This window comes from Labrus mixtus, chromosome 24, assembly GCF_963584025.1.
Source record: "Labrus mixtus chromosome 24, fLabMix1.1, whole genome shotgun sequence".
Lineage (NCBI taxonomy): Eukaryota > Metazoa > Chordata > Actinopteri > Labriformes > Labridae > Labrus > Labrus mixtus.
This window is the reverse complement of record NC_083635.1, coordinates 1037695-1052875: the sequence shown is the minus strand read 5'-3', so window position 1 is coordinate 1052875 and position 15181 is coordinate 1037695. Positions and strand designations below refer to the sequence as shown.

Sequence of the window (15181 nt, the reverse complement as noted above, 5' to 3'; positions counted from 1 at the left end):
TGTATGACTCAGTAATTGTTTCCTGTGTCTGTATGACTCAGGTGTGTTGTTACCTGTGTCTGTATGACTCAGGTGTGTTGTTTCCTGTGTCTGTATGACTCAGGTGTGATGTTACCTGTGTCTGTATGACTCAGGTGTGTTATTTCCTGTGTCTGTATGACTCAGGTGTGATGTTACCTGTGTCTGTATGACTCAGGTGTGTTGTTACCTGTGTCTTTACGACTCAGGTGTGTTGTTACCTGTGTCTGATAAAAGATAAAGATAAACTTTATTGATCCCCCGTGGGGGAAATTTGTGCATTACATCAGCTCAAGAAAAAAGGGGACGGGAATATAATTATTAAAAATAAAAATAGAAGTTAAAAATCAAATCAAACATATTTACATCAGTTAAATAAAAAATACAATAATGGAAAATTACACAGTAACTACACTGGAAAGAGTTATTGTTATTGAAAAAAAACACACACAGTGTGTAGCATTATTGAAATGAGTCATGAGGTGGTGATGCTGTTAAAGAGTCTGATTAAACAGTCTGATGGCAGATGGGATGAAAGACCTGCGGCAGACCTGAGTGTGTTGTTACCTGTGTCTGTATGACTCAGGTGTGTTGTTACCTGTGTCTGTATGACTCAGGTGTGATGTTACCTGTGTCTGTATAACTCAGGTGTGTTGTTACCTGTGTCTGTATGACTCAGATGTGTTGTTACCTGTGTCTGTATGACTTAGGTGTGTTGTTACCTGTGTCTGTATGACTCAGGTGTGTTGTTACCTGTGTCTGTATGACTCAGGTGTGATGTTTCCTGTGTCTGTATGACTCAGGTGTGATGTTACCTGTGTCTGTATGACTCAGGTGTGTTGTTACCTGTGTCTGTATGACTCAGGTATGTTCTGGTGTGTTGTTACCTGTGTCTGTAGGATCCTCAGGGTGAAGGTGTTTGGTTGACCTCTGCTCAGAGTCAGCGCTCCGCTCTTCATCTTCTCAGAGAGTGACGATGCAGAAATCAGGTTGCCATGGGCGTCCAGAGAGCCAATAAGATGAGAGGTGGGCAGGTCCTGAGTGACACCTGCATTAGGAGGGGGGGTGTGTTAATGAAGATAGACAGGAGTGCTGTTTGTTTAGATTATGTAAATAGAGGTTTTAAAGTACCAGGCAGTGAGGTGTGCTCCCAGGTGACCGCCAGCCGACCGCCCCGGGGCAGATGGGTGATGTTGGTTACATGACAAGCCAGCTCTGTGGGGTCAGAGGTTGCCAGGGGGGTCAGGACTGGGTCAAGGGTCAGGGTGAAGTTGGGCTCTGAGGAGATATAAAAAAAAAAAAAACTTGATTTAAACATTTTGAATCTTTAGGACTTTAAATAGATAGTTAATGAATACATCTCTGCACAGACAAGAGGTCAGAGGTCATTCAAACACTGAAATGCTGTGATTCACCAGAACAGACTTTACTAAATACTAAAGTCACACAAACTCAAAAACAGCTCCTGTTGTCCTGAGAGGTCAAATCTCACAATAACAACCGGAGCCTGTCAGGGACAAAAACAACGACTTTGAGTGAACAAGCTTTGATTTATTTTTACAACATTTTAAATAGAAATCATAAAAAAACAGGATTTCCCTTTAAGGGAGAGAACACAAATAGACCTGCATATGTGTGTGTGTGTGTGTGTGTGTGTGTGTGTGTGTGTGTGTGTGTTTGTGTTTGTATCTGGGTCTGTGCCTGGGTGGGTCTGTGTGTGTGCCTGGGTAGGTGGGTCTGTGTGTGTGTGTGTGTGTGTGTGTGTGTGTGTGTGTGTGTGTGTGTGTTCTTAGTCAGACTTCCAGATTGCACCTTTACGAGTCAGTGAACACAAACACACAGAGACCTACACCTGTTTACCTGTGAGTGTCTCACACACTCACTCACACACACACTCACACACACACACACTCTGTTAACACACACATGTCAGCACAACACACACACACACACAAATACCCCCTACCTACCCTAACACACACACACAGAAAGACTTTAAATACATGGACATACGTAACAGAGCTTCTGCGCGTGTGTTTGGCAGAGATGTGATGTCATTTGGACGTCACACACACACGCTCACACACACACAAACTCATGTCACCATCTGCTGTGAAACACACACACACAGTTTGATGTGTGAATCTGTGGGCCTCTCTCTCTCTGAATGTTTCAGCTAGTCGTCATCAAATGTAATGGTGTCTAAGACGTCTCCACATGAACATCACAGATATATAAATATATTATGTTCTGACAGGTTTCCTACCTAGCAACAGTAACTAAGGGGAGGGGGGCAGAGCCTGAGGTTAAAAGCTGTGCTCTATGACGACCCTGTTAATTTAATCATGACAGTTGAAATGTAGAGAGCGGCGTGTTTGACACCCTCTGAGCTCGCCATCTTGGCTTCCACAGTGACATGTCACATGTTCTCTGTATAGATGGAGGCCATGTTTGATATGTAAAACAGCTCACACACACACACACACACACACACACACACACACACACACACACACACACACACACACACACACACACACACACACACACACACACACACACACACACACACACACACACACACACACACACACACACACACACACACACACACACACACACACACACACACACACACACACACACACACACACACACACACACACACACACACACACACACACACACACACACACACACACACACACACACACACACACACACACACACACACACACACACACACACACACACACACACACACACACACACACACAAAAATAGGAGCAAATACATTTTTATTCACTATATATCAAAATAAAGTCAAGACACACAGGGATGAGGATGAGGAGAGGGATGAGGAGGAGAGGGATGAGGACGAGGAGAGGGGGATGAGGATGAGGAGAGGGATGAGGATGAGGAGGAGAGGGATGAGGAGGAGAGGGATGAGGACGAGGAGAGGGATGAGGACGAGGAGGAGAGGGATGAGGACGAGGAGGAGAGGGATGAGGTCGAGGAGAGGGATGAGGTCGAGGAGAGGGATGAGGACGAGGAGAGGGATGAGGATGAGGAGGAGAGGGATGAGGAGGAGAGGGATGAGGACGAGGAGAGGGATGAGGAGGAGAGGGATGAGGACGAGGAGAGGGATGAGGATGAGGAGGAGAGGGATGAGGACGAGGAGAGGGATGAGGATGAGGAGGAGAGGGATGAGGAGGAGAGGGATGAGGACGAGGAGAGGGATGAGGACGAGGAGAGGGATGAGGACGAGGAGAGGGATGAGGAGGAGAGGGATGAGGAGGAGAGGGATGAGGATAAGGAGAGGGATGTGGACGAGGAGAGGGATGAGGATGAGGAGGAGAGGGATGAGGTCGAGGAGAGGGATGAGGAGGAGAGGGATGAGGACGAGGAGAGGGATGAGGAGGAGAGGGATGAGGACGAGGAGAGGGATGAGGACGAGGAGAGGGATGAGGACGAGGAGAAGTAGGATGAGGACGAGGAGGCGAGAGATGAGGAGGAGTAGGAGGAGGACAAGGAGAGGGATGAAGATGAGGAGGAGAGGGATGAGGACGAGGAGGAGAGGGATGAGGAGTAGGATGAGGACAAGGAGAGGGATGAAGATGAGGAGGAGATGGTTGAGGACGAGGAGAGAGATGAGGACGAGGAGAGGGATGAGGACGAGGAGAAGAGGGATGAGGACGAGGAGAACGAGGAGGAGGAGAGGGATGAGGACGAGGAGGAAGAGGAGGAGGAGAGGGATGAGGATGAGGAGGAGTAGGATGAGGACGAGGAGGAGAGAGATGAGGAGGAGTAGGAGTAAGAGAGGGATGAAGATGAGGAGGAGTAGGAGGATGACGAGGAGAGGGATGAGGAGGAAGACACCTCATCACCTCCTGATCATGGTGTTTTTTCTTCTTCTGTTTTAAAGTTTATCAGAGCAGGAAGTGGAAGTGTGTCTCCAGGAGAAAGAGTTGCAGTAAATAGGTCAATGTCAAAAACACAGTGAGCATCTTTTATCAGCCTCCTGCATGTGTTCACTGTTATAAACAGTGTGTGTGTGTGTGTCTCTTCTTCCTCTGTGTGTGTGTGTCTCATGTTTGGAAACCTAAAAGTGATTGACAGGAGGCGTGGCCTGGTCCTACACCTGACTTTAACTCTGCTGGACCCCCTGCAGTTTGCCCACTGGGCCAACAGGTCAGTGGAGGATGCAGTCAACATGGGTCTGAACTACATCCTGCATCACCTCGACTCCCCAGGGAGCTACACTACGATCCTGTTTGTGGACTTCAGCTCGGCCTCCAACACCATCATCCTGAATATTCTCCAACACAAACTGCATGTTTACTACGTTCTAATGGACTCATAAGGTTTACATTCTGATGTAAACATGTCCTCAAACTGTGACTGAAGCTGACAGGTAGAGTGTCAGCCTCAGGTGAGCTGTGAGTCATCACAATAGCCTGTGTCAGACAGGTAGAGAGGAAGCTGGACCTGTGTGTGCACGTTTGTGTGTGTGTGTGTGTGTGTGTGTGTGTGTGTGTGTGTGTGTGCACGTTTGTGTGTGTGTGTGTGTTTCTGGGCACTCTCTCTCTCTCTCTCTCTCTCTGAACACATTCTTCCCCACAGTACTGAGCTGAAACAACATGTAGTCTGATTACTCTGTGTGCAGAAAGATTACAGCCATCTGTCACTGCAGCAGGGAAACACAGACACACACGCGCACATGCACGTAAACACCTCATATGAATGTAAAATGTGTTGTTTCACATTTTAGAGATCAAACAGTGAACAGGCTACGGACGTGCTACATGCTACATTCTCCATGCTACATGCTACGTGCTATAGCTCAGCAGATGTTAAGTCAATATTTGTGCCATGCATTCCTTGCAGGCTCCGTGTGCGTCTGATATATGAAGGCTGAATTAGAAACACTGATCACATAACGTGTGAGTCAGCGTGAAAAGCGGCAGGATGGAGTCTGCAGGTGGACACTGCCCAACAGAGAGAGCTCGACATGCTAACGTTGAACATTTTGTTTTGTGTTTTGGGTGCTCATTGGTCCACATTTGAGTTTAACCCCATCACTGATCACTATATGTAATCCTTAGTCCAGGACTGGCCTGGACCAGCTACATGAGCCTGTTAGCATCTCAGAGTCACAGTCCAGAGTCTGCACAGAAAAACAAAGTGTATTTGTGTGTGCTCTGTGAGGGTGTGTTCTTTTTTATGTGGTTGTGCTCTGTGTGTGTGTTTGTGTGGGTGCGCTCTGTGTGTGTGGGTGCGCTCTGTGTGTGTATGTGTTCCTGCCTTGAAGAAGTCCTAAGCAACTTTTTTCTGGACTCTGTTTGCGCTTCCTGCTGGGTTCTGCTGGTAGCAAAGCATCGTGGGAAGAGCGGGCAACCTCAAGGCCACACATCAATACAATAGGAGCTGACACACACACACAGAGCTGTGGCTCATACTGGAGTCGAACAAGGATGAAATATGTGAGTGATAGTCAATTTGAAGTGTGTGTGTGTAGTCTGTGTCTCACACACTGAGAGGATGAGGCTGTTCTCACTGAGGAGCTCCTACAGTTTTAGCCCGGGGATACACATTCCTTCACTCACACACATAAAGACAGTGTTTGAAGCGTTTAGGCTCTGTGGTGAAAGACCTACGTGACACACACACGCACACGCACACGCACGTAGTAGAGGGGGGGTAAAGTGGGGCCCCGATGCAGGAAGGGGCTCTTGCTCTTATTGGTCCCGAATAACTCAAATAGTTTGAGTTTCTCTGTAACGCCGTTTTCACACATTTACACTCCAGGACACTTCTCCTGAAATCCTCCTGACCTGGCTGTTCACACACGCGCCTCACAGCGGGAGACTATCCCCTGGAGGGAGGGGGGGGGGGGTATATTTATTTTTAAAAAAACAGAGGGGGAAGCTGCGGGACGGGAAGTCCATGCAAACATAAAGAACAGGAAGTATGAAAATAAAAAGCAGAGATGTAGAGACACGATAAGACCTGTCAATCACACAGAGACAACCATGACCTCTGAGCTTGTTTAAACTCTGATTCTCTCTCTCTCTCTCTGTCTGTTTGTGGATTTAACACTTTCATGTCCAATAAATACTTTGAACGACTTTAGATTTCCTCCTCACATCAGAATGAGTCAAACTTTTCTGAAATGTGAATGCTCCTCAGATTTCCTCCTCAGTGTGTGAAACATACAGAGCAGCTTTTACAGCATCGTACAGACGCTCATGGCTGCTGTCTCTTTAAGTCGACTTTTCAATCCTCTAAAAGAATCCGTCCCGGCGTCTGTGTTTTCATGAATCAGCTGCGAGGAGAGGCTGGTGTCAGTGACTCCCGGCAGCTTTCGAAAACATTCCAGCATGTGAGGAGAAGATTTATGTAACTGCTGTTTATTTATTCATCAAAGTCCATCTCATCCGTTTCACCGACTAGGACCGACAGCCGACGATCTCCTTGGTGTGACATCCCCCCCCCCCCCCTCCTGTCTGACAGGGATAGTCTCCTGCTGTGAGGAGCATGTGTGAACAGCCAGGTCAGGAGAATATCTGGAGCAGTCCTCCTGATGTCATCTAGACATGTTCAGGAGTGTGTGTGTGTGGAAACAGCTTTAGAGAGAGAGAGAAACATGATGTGAAGTTTAAACTGAAGAATAACAAAGTGATGGACACTCAAAGAGAGAGAGAGAGCTCCAGGTCAGAGAGAACGCTGACTCCACTTTGTGTGTGTGACAGCTCTGCTCTTTAGAGGATACACACACACACACAAACACACACTCAGAGCACAGGACAGGCATTACTAATCAATCGTCCTCGCAGCGTGAGCAGACAGGCCGAGCAGAGGATTAAAGAGTTTCACTTTGAGATGCCGTCGCTCTGTTGCGCGTCAGAAAACTACAGAAGAACGCCGACACTTTGATACCCTTTTTAAACCCACCGTACACTTCATACGACCTCACCGAGACCCCTCGTCATTCAAAGTCATCAAACTTTATTAAAACATCACCAAAGGACAGAGAAGAGCAACCTCCTGTACAACAAGTCCCCAAACCTGCAGCAACCTCCTGTACAACAAGTCTCCAAACCTGCAGCAACCTCCTGTACAACAAGTATTCAAACCTGCAGCAACCTCCTGTACAACAAGTATTCAAACCTGCAGCAACCTCCTGTACAACAAGTCTGCAGCAACCTCCTGTACAACAAGTCTCCAAACCTGCAGCAACCTCCTGTACAACAAGTCTGCAACAACCTCCTGTACAACAAGTATGCAGCAACCTCCTGTACAATAAGTCTCCAAACCTGCAGCAACCTCCTCTACAACAAGTCTGCAGCAACCTCCTGTACAACAAGTATGCAGCAACCAATAAGTCTCCAAACCTGCAGCAACCTCCTCTACAACAAGTCTGCAGCAACCTCCTCTACAAGTCTGCAGCAACCTCCTGTACAACAAGTATTCAAACCTGCAGCAACCTCCTGTACAACAAGTATCCAAACCTGCAGCAACCTCCTGTACAACAAGTCTGCAGCAACCTCCTGTACAACAAGTCTTCAAACCTGCAAGTTGACAACTAACCCTCGCTCCTCTGCTGCTCCTCCCTCTTTTACGAGTTGTCAACCTACTTGTGTCATTTAAAACGTGTTTTTGATTAAAGTTAATTATAAAATTAAAATAAAACAAAGAAGAAACTTCACACTCACTGATCTGCGCCACCTTCACCGTCACCACGCTCGACGTCTTCTCCGCCGCCATGTGCCACCTCCCGCCTCCTCCGGAGCTCCGCCCTCCTTTCTCCACAAAGGCTCTGACCCTGCAGGCGTACACTCCGCCGTCCTCGGCGCTCACCCCCCTCACCCCCAGCCTGTAGTCCCCCACTCGGATGCGCTCCAGGCTGGACTCCCCCCTCCTTCCTGGTGCTCCCCCGGCCGGGGAGGACGAAGCGGAGGTGTTGGAGATCACCACACCGCTGTGATCCATGGTGATGATGTCGCGATTGTCCACCAGCCATGTGACCTCAAGAGAGAGGGCGGCGAGGTTGTCGGCGGCGACGGAGCAAAGGAGGGTGAGGGTGTTGCCTGGTGTGAGGAGTAGAGAGGGGGAGGAGGGGGAGATCTTCACGCTGAGGGACTGACCTGAGGAGGAAACAGACACACAAAGGGTTAATGAGTATTAAACCATCATCAGGCGGAATCCTGAGTTCTGATTGGCTGCTGGGTGTGCATTACTTCCTCATAACGGACTGACTGGTTAACGAGCTAACAGCTAACGACATCATTTAATTAAAGAAGATACCGTAAGGATCCTGAGGAGGAGATCCTGAGGAGTTTAAAGTGATGTGATGGTGAACAGGAGGAGAGAGGAGATCCTGAGGAGTTTAAAGTGATGTGATAGTGAACAGGAGGAGAGAGAGAGGAGATCCTGAGGAGTTTAAAGTGATGTGATAGTGAACAGGAGGAGAGAGGAGATCCTGAGGAGTTTAAAGTGATGTGATAGTGAACAGGAGGAGAGAGAGAGAGAGAGGAGATCCTGAGGAGTTTAAAGTGATGTGATAGTGAACAGGAGGAGAGAGAGAGGAGATCCTGAGGAGTTTAAAGTGATGTGATAGTGAACAGGAGGAGAGAGGAGATCCTGAGGAGTTTAAAGTGATGTGATGGTGAACAGGAGGAGAGAGGAGATCCTGAGGAGTTTAAAGTGATGTGATAGTGAACAGGAGGAGAGAGAGAGAGAGGAGATCCTGAGGAGTTTAAAGTGATGTGATAGTGAACAGGAGGAGAGAGAGAGGAGATCCTCAGGAGTTTAAAGTGATGTGATAGTGAACAGGAGGAGAGAGGAGATCCTGAGGAGTTTAAAGTGATGTGATAGTGAACAGGAGGAGAGAGAGAGGAGATCCTGAGGAGTTTAAAGTGATGTGATAGTGAACAGGAGGAGAGAGAGAGGAGATCCTGAGGAGTTTAAAGTGATGTGATAGTGAACAGGAGGAGAGAGGAGATCCTCAGGAGTTTAAAGTGATGTGATAGTGAACAGGAGGAGAGAGGAGATCCTGAGGAGTTTAAAGTGATGTGATAGTGAACAGGAGGAGAGAGAGAGGAGATCCTGAGGAGTTTAAAGTGATGTGATAGTGAACAGGAGGAGAGAGGAGATCCTCAGGAGTTTAAAGTGATGTGATAGTGAACAGGAGGAGAGAGGAGATCCTCAGCAGACATGTTCACTGGGAGAATAAACTTGAAAAAGCCTAAATCTCATCAAAACATCCATCACGGTGTGTTTGTCTTCAGACCTCGGCTCACATTACTACCTGTCTCCTGGAACGACCACTGTACGGTGTCTCAGAGAGGACAAAAGACACAAAGACTGCTCTGTTTGACTTTTGTCATCCTCTTTACTCTGCACACACACACAGTCAATATGAAGAGACACAAAGAAGAAGAAGAAATCAAGAGCCAGAGCTACCACAGCAAATACAGAGAGAGAGAAGGTTTAGACAGACAGCAGGGTCACAGGGTGAGGGGGAAGGAAGACACACACACACACACACACACACACACACACACACACACACACACACACACACACACACACACACACACACACACACACACACACACACACACACACACACACACACACACACACACACACACACACACACACACACACACACACACACACACACACACACACACACACACACACACACACACACACACACACACACACACACACACACACACACACACACACACACACACACACACACACACACACACACACACACACACACACACACACACACACACACACACACAGAGAGAGAGAGAGAGAGACCTCTCCCACGTCCTCCCTCCTCCCCCTCCTCCTCCCCCTCTCTATCCATGCCAGCCTGTTGTTCCTTCAGGCTGGCGTTTTGGGGGCCTGCAGATGGAAACTTTTGAAAATATCAACGGCTCAGTCGTCATGGAAACCGTCACTCAGTTCTTCTGAAAACAGATTTCTTCGCACATGCTCAGTACGCTTCCAGTTGACAGCCATGAGCGAGGAGGTGGACTACTACAACAATGGCGACTCCCGAGTTCTGTTCGTGCTGCTCCCAGAAGAACTTTTTTGAAAACTAAAATAGAAAAATTATTCTGTCATCAGTGGATCGTCGACGTGCTAACATGCTAGCTCACCTGTGGGCGTGACCGCCACCGTCCCCATCTCTCTCACACCCTGCACGATCTTCACCCAGCGTCCTCCGTCCTCGTGCGTCCACTCCGTCCCGTTACACTCATACAACCCGTCGTCCGATGGCGTTGCCCTGGTAACCACCAGCTCGAACGCGCCGTTCTTCCCAGGAACCAATCGGATTCCTCCGTCGGCATACCTGCGGGCGTACTTGGGCCCGACCGCTACGTCTCCCTGAGGTCCAAACACCAGGATGTCCTCGGAGGTCGACCCCCTCTTCACCGACCAGGTGACGGACAGGTAGGTGGGCTGGGTCAGCTCACGGGTCACGTTACACGACAGGATGATGTCACTTCCTTCTGGGACCACAGGCGGCGGGGCCAGAGGGGAGACTCTGAGTGTGTTTGGGATGACTAATGGAGAAACGAGAGAGAGAGAGAGAGAGAGAGAGAGAGAGAGAGAGAGAGAGAGAGAGAGAGAGAGAGAGAGAGAGAGAGAGAGAGAGAGGGGGGGAGTGAAAGAGAGAGAGAGAAACATCAATGAATCAAAGTGAACATCCAGAGTATGTCTTTAAATTAGTTTAACCTCCTGAAGCTTCACAGGGAATCAAATGATACCCTCGCTCAGCTCCGGCTCCTCCCACATTGTGCACAAGTTTCCTTTTAAAAACAAGAAATGACCCAACATGGAGTGTGGGGCAAGAGAACTGGTTCAGACAGAAGTGATTATTGGAGATGCTTTTGAAAAATGGAGAGAGGTTAGGACACAGAAAGGTTTACAGACCCATGCAGAGCTGGATAAACACTGACGCTTCAGTGTCCACCACATGGTGACCTGAGTGAGCATGGACTGTAGGAAGGGGGGGGGGGGGGGGGGGACAGCTCTCTATAATGTTTAGAATTCAGACTGCAGTACCCATTTTAAACAGTAGGTGTCAGAGTTACATACTGGGCCTTTAATTAAAATGTCCCCTCAGGGCTTCTGTACTTGTTTAATATTCTATATATCATAAAGAGCTTAAATTAAAGCTTCATTAAAGCTGTGTCAACATGTCGGACATGATGAGTCTCAGAGGAATGTCGGATTGAAGCAGATGACACATAATAATGATTAAAACATGGACGTCACACCTGATGTAGGACACCCTGCAGGTAACCAACTGACACACCTGACACAGGAAGTTGCTCATGTTTACTGTGTGTGTGTGTGTGTGTGTGTGTGTGTGTGTGTGTGTGTGTGTGTGTGTGTGTGTGTGTGTGTGTGTGTGGGGGAAACATCCAGAGTTGTGTTCTAACAGGTTAGAGACGTGCTCGCCCAGGTAACTCTCTCTCTATCAGATCAGGAAACTGAGCAGGTGTTACACAACTTTCTTTTTTCTCTTCATGACTCGTGATGAAAATCTGCTGAGTCACTCACAAGAAATGAAAAAGTTTTAATCACTCAACACAATGAGGAGGAGGAGACGGAGGAGACGAGGGAGGAGGAAGAGACAAGGGAGGAAGAGGAGGAGAAGTCGAGAGAGGAGGAGACGAGGGAGGAAGAGGAGACAAGGGAGGAGGAAGAGGGGGAGAAGGCGAGGGAGGAGGAGGAGACGGAGGAGAGGACGACAAGGGAGGAAGAGGAGAAGACGAGAGGAGGAGATGAGGGAGGAGGAGGAGACAAGGGAGGAGGAGCAGAAGACGAGGGAGGAGGAAGACAAGAAGGAGACATGGGAGGAAGAGGAGGAGACGAGGGAGGAAGAGGAGAAGATGAGGGAGGAGGAGCAGAGTCTTCATCTCGTCTCCACATGAAAACAATCATCAGCATGATCACCATGATGTCTCACAGAGGAAATTAACCGTTTGTATTTACTCAACAGAGTGGAGGAGGATGATGAGAAGGAGACAAGGGAGGAGGAGGAGGAGAAGAAGGAGCAGCATAATCATCTCGTCTCCACATGAACACAATCTGTCACCATGAAGATGATGATGTTGTGTTGTGTGATTGATGTGGCTGCAGTAAAGACCCGGGTGGCTTAATAAGCAGACTGCAGTGAACTCTACATGTCTGCAGAAACACAGTGAACTCTACATGTCTGCAGAAACACAGTGAACTCTACATGTCTGCGGAAACACAGTGAACTCTACATGTCTGCAGAAACACAGTGAACTCTACATGTCTGCAGAAACACAGTGAACTCTACATGTCTGCAGAAACACAGTTAGAAGAGTCCCCGCTCACACAGGCTGACTGCAGGTCGGATCCCTCATCATTTATCTCTTTATAAACAGCACCGCTCTAAACAGAGTCCAGCCCTCGCCCAGAATACTTCACATGAAAGGTAATGTGTTCATAAAGAGTCCAGGAGGCAGCAGATGGTGGGACGCGTTCAGGGCCTGTGGGGAAAAAAACGTTTCTAAATGTTCAGAGGGACAAAGTGTTTCTCTCTGCGGGAAACGGAGAAGAGAAGTTTATTATGAAGCTGATCATGTGACTTGTTCCGATTGGTTTGTTTATTCATCTTTATAATCACGACGCGAATAGATCATCACGATTCCTACTTTAGATTTACATCATGATGCAACACGTTTACAGTGATACCATCTATTATTATTCTAATGATCGCTGCGATCCAAAAGCTCTGCAAACTTTACTGGGAGAGAGAATTGTCACAATACGTTGGCAAGTTTTGGAAAAGTGGGAGGAGCTGACCCTCACTCCTCTCCAGCTCTGCCCACTTTTCCAAATATGGTCACTTCTGGAACTACTAAACAACCTGGTGTCTGCAAAGACGATGAATTAGGAGACGTCACAGTGATTCTTAAAAGGATTCAAATGTGTTAAAGGAGTCACTATAGTGTGTGTGTGTGTGTGTGTATGTGTGTGTGTGTGTGTGTGTGTGTGTGTGTGTTTGAGGATAACAAAGGCAGGACCAATATTCTGTGTTTTGCTCCATCAATTAAAATGAGCCTGAAAGAGTTTCGAACCATGAGCGACCTGAACTTCACTTCTGCTTACATAACGATATAGAGTGTGTGTGTGTGTGTGTAATCTCCTCATCTCGACACAAACAGCCTTCAAACAGAACAAACACTGGTACATGTGCTGCAGACAAACAGTGAGCGCAGCTCTAAATTTAACGAGCCGTCTGGGGATGAGAGGCTGCGTTCACACTCGGTAACATTCGTTTACCTGCCGCAAACGCCCAGAACATGCACCTGTACCTGTGTGTCACATGGTGAACCTGCACTGTGTGTGTGTGTTGCTGTGGGTTTAAACCAGCACAGTCGGTAAAGTGTGTGTGCGTGTGTAATAATAATAAAGCTCATTAAAGGGAAATGAAAACGCTGAGTGTGTCGTTCTGTTTGTGCAGAAAATAATCCAAATTAGGGAATAAGAGCACACAGATTGAAATGTGCCGACATCAGTAGAAAACGTCAAACTGTTGACTGTAGAACTGAACACACCAACCTGATGAACAAACACTGAGCGCACACACACAACACTAAGAATGGACTGTATCCCTCTACTCCGCCTCTGAGTTTAACAAACACAGTTTGTACACGCTGATGGAGCTGCACTCTCACTCTGACGGAGCTGCACTCTCACTCTGACGGAGCTGCACTCTCACTCTGATGGAGCTGCACTCTCACACTGATGAAGCTGCACTCTCACACTGATGAAGCTGCACTTTCACTCTGATGGAGCTGCACTCTCACGGAGCTGCACTCTCACACTGACGGAGCTGCACTCTCACTCTGACGGAGCTGCACACTCACTTTGATGGAGCTGCACTCTCACTCTGACGGAGCTGCACTCTCACACTGACGGAGCTGCACTCTCACTCTGATGGAGCTGCACTCTCATGGAGCTGCACTCTCACTCTGACGGAGCTGCACTCTCACAGAGCTGTACTCTCACTCTGATGGAGCTGCACTCTCACTGTGATAGAGCTGCACTCTCACAGAGCTGCACTCTCACTCTGATGGAGCTGCACTCTCACTCTGATAGAGCTGCACTCTCACTCTCATGGAGCTGCACTCTCACTCTGATAGAGCTGCACTCTCACTCTCATGGAGCTGCACTCTCACTCTCATGGAGCTGCACTCTCACACTGATGGAGCTGCACTCTCACACTGATGGAGCTGCACTCTCACGGAGCTGCACTCTCACTCTGATGGAGCTGCACTCTCACGGAGCTGCACTCTCACTCTCATGGAGCTGCACTCTCACTCTCATGGAGCTGCACTCTCATGGAGCTGCACTCTCACACTGATGGAGCTGCACTCTCACTCTGATGGAGCTGCACTCTCACTCTGATGGAGCTGCACTCTCACACTGACGGAGCTGCACTCTCACACTGACGGAGCTGCATTCTCACACTGACAGAGCTGCACTCTCACACTGACAGAGCTGCACTCTCACACTGACAGAGCTGCACTCTCATAATGTCCATCTAAAAGAGAACACATCAGATGTTTGTCCTGAATAAAGCCGGTTCATCTGAGTAAATCATGAATCTGTGGAATCTGGCGTCATCAGCAGCAGCAGCTGTGATCCTGTCACACCTTCAAGCTGAGAATAATCTGCGAGTCCTCCCACAGACGACACCAAATACCACAGCTGATGACTCATTAAGAAGCTTTTAATCTGAAAAACCATTTCCCTGACAGCATCCCCCCCTCACATACCGATGAGTTTGACCTTCGCCTCATAGTTCCCGCTGATCACAGAGTCCGTGCTCGGCGTCTGGCACCAGTAGAAGCCGGCGTCCGTGGACTTCACCTCGGCCACCTTCAGCTCCACCTGGTTGTCCTGCAGACGCTCCACGGAGATGTCTCCGGACGCCACGCGCTTGCTGAGGGACGCGTGGGAGTACGCTGCGTCGAAGGTGGAGATGATCTTTATCCTGGAGCCGCTGGAGCTGCTGGACATCTCCCACTCAAAGTCCTGCAGGAGAGAGAGAGAGAGAGAGAGAGATCAGTAAAGGTGAGACCCTGTCAGT

The 15181-nt window shown here is 48.4% G+C and overlaps 1 protein-coding gene and 1 long non-coding RNA gene across 3 annotated transcripts in view; both read right to left on the bottom strand.

Moving 5' to 3' along the window:
* ptgfrnb (prostaglandin F2 receptor inhibitor b) overlaps window positions 1-15181 on the bottom strand; it is a 38039-nt gene that overhangs the window by 18300 nt on the left and 4558 nt on the right. For both annotated transcript variants that reach the window (XM_061033060.1, XM_061033061.1), the window contains exons 3-7: window positions 14868-15126; window positions 10203-10610; window positions 7734-8165; window positions 1150-1296; window positions 906-1066 (exon numbers count right to left, since the gene is read on the bottom strand). In XM_061033060.1, coding sequence (XP_060889043.1) covers window positions 906-1066; window positions 1150-1296; window positions 7734-8165; window positions 10203-10610; window positions 14868-15126 — 1407 coding nt within the window. The remainder of the gene's footprint in view (window positions 1-905; window positions 1067-1149; window positions 1297-7733; window positions 8166-10202; window positions 10611-14867; window positions 15127-15181) is intronic.
* LOC132959836 (uncharacterized) lies at window positions 7006-7281 on the bottom strand. Its single transcript, XR_009667116.1, has 2 exons — window positions 7225-7281; window positions 7006-7062 (listed from the first exon to the last, which is right to left on the bottom strand). It is a non-coding gene; the product is annotated as an uncharacterized LOC132959836 (long non-coding RNA).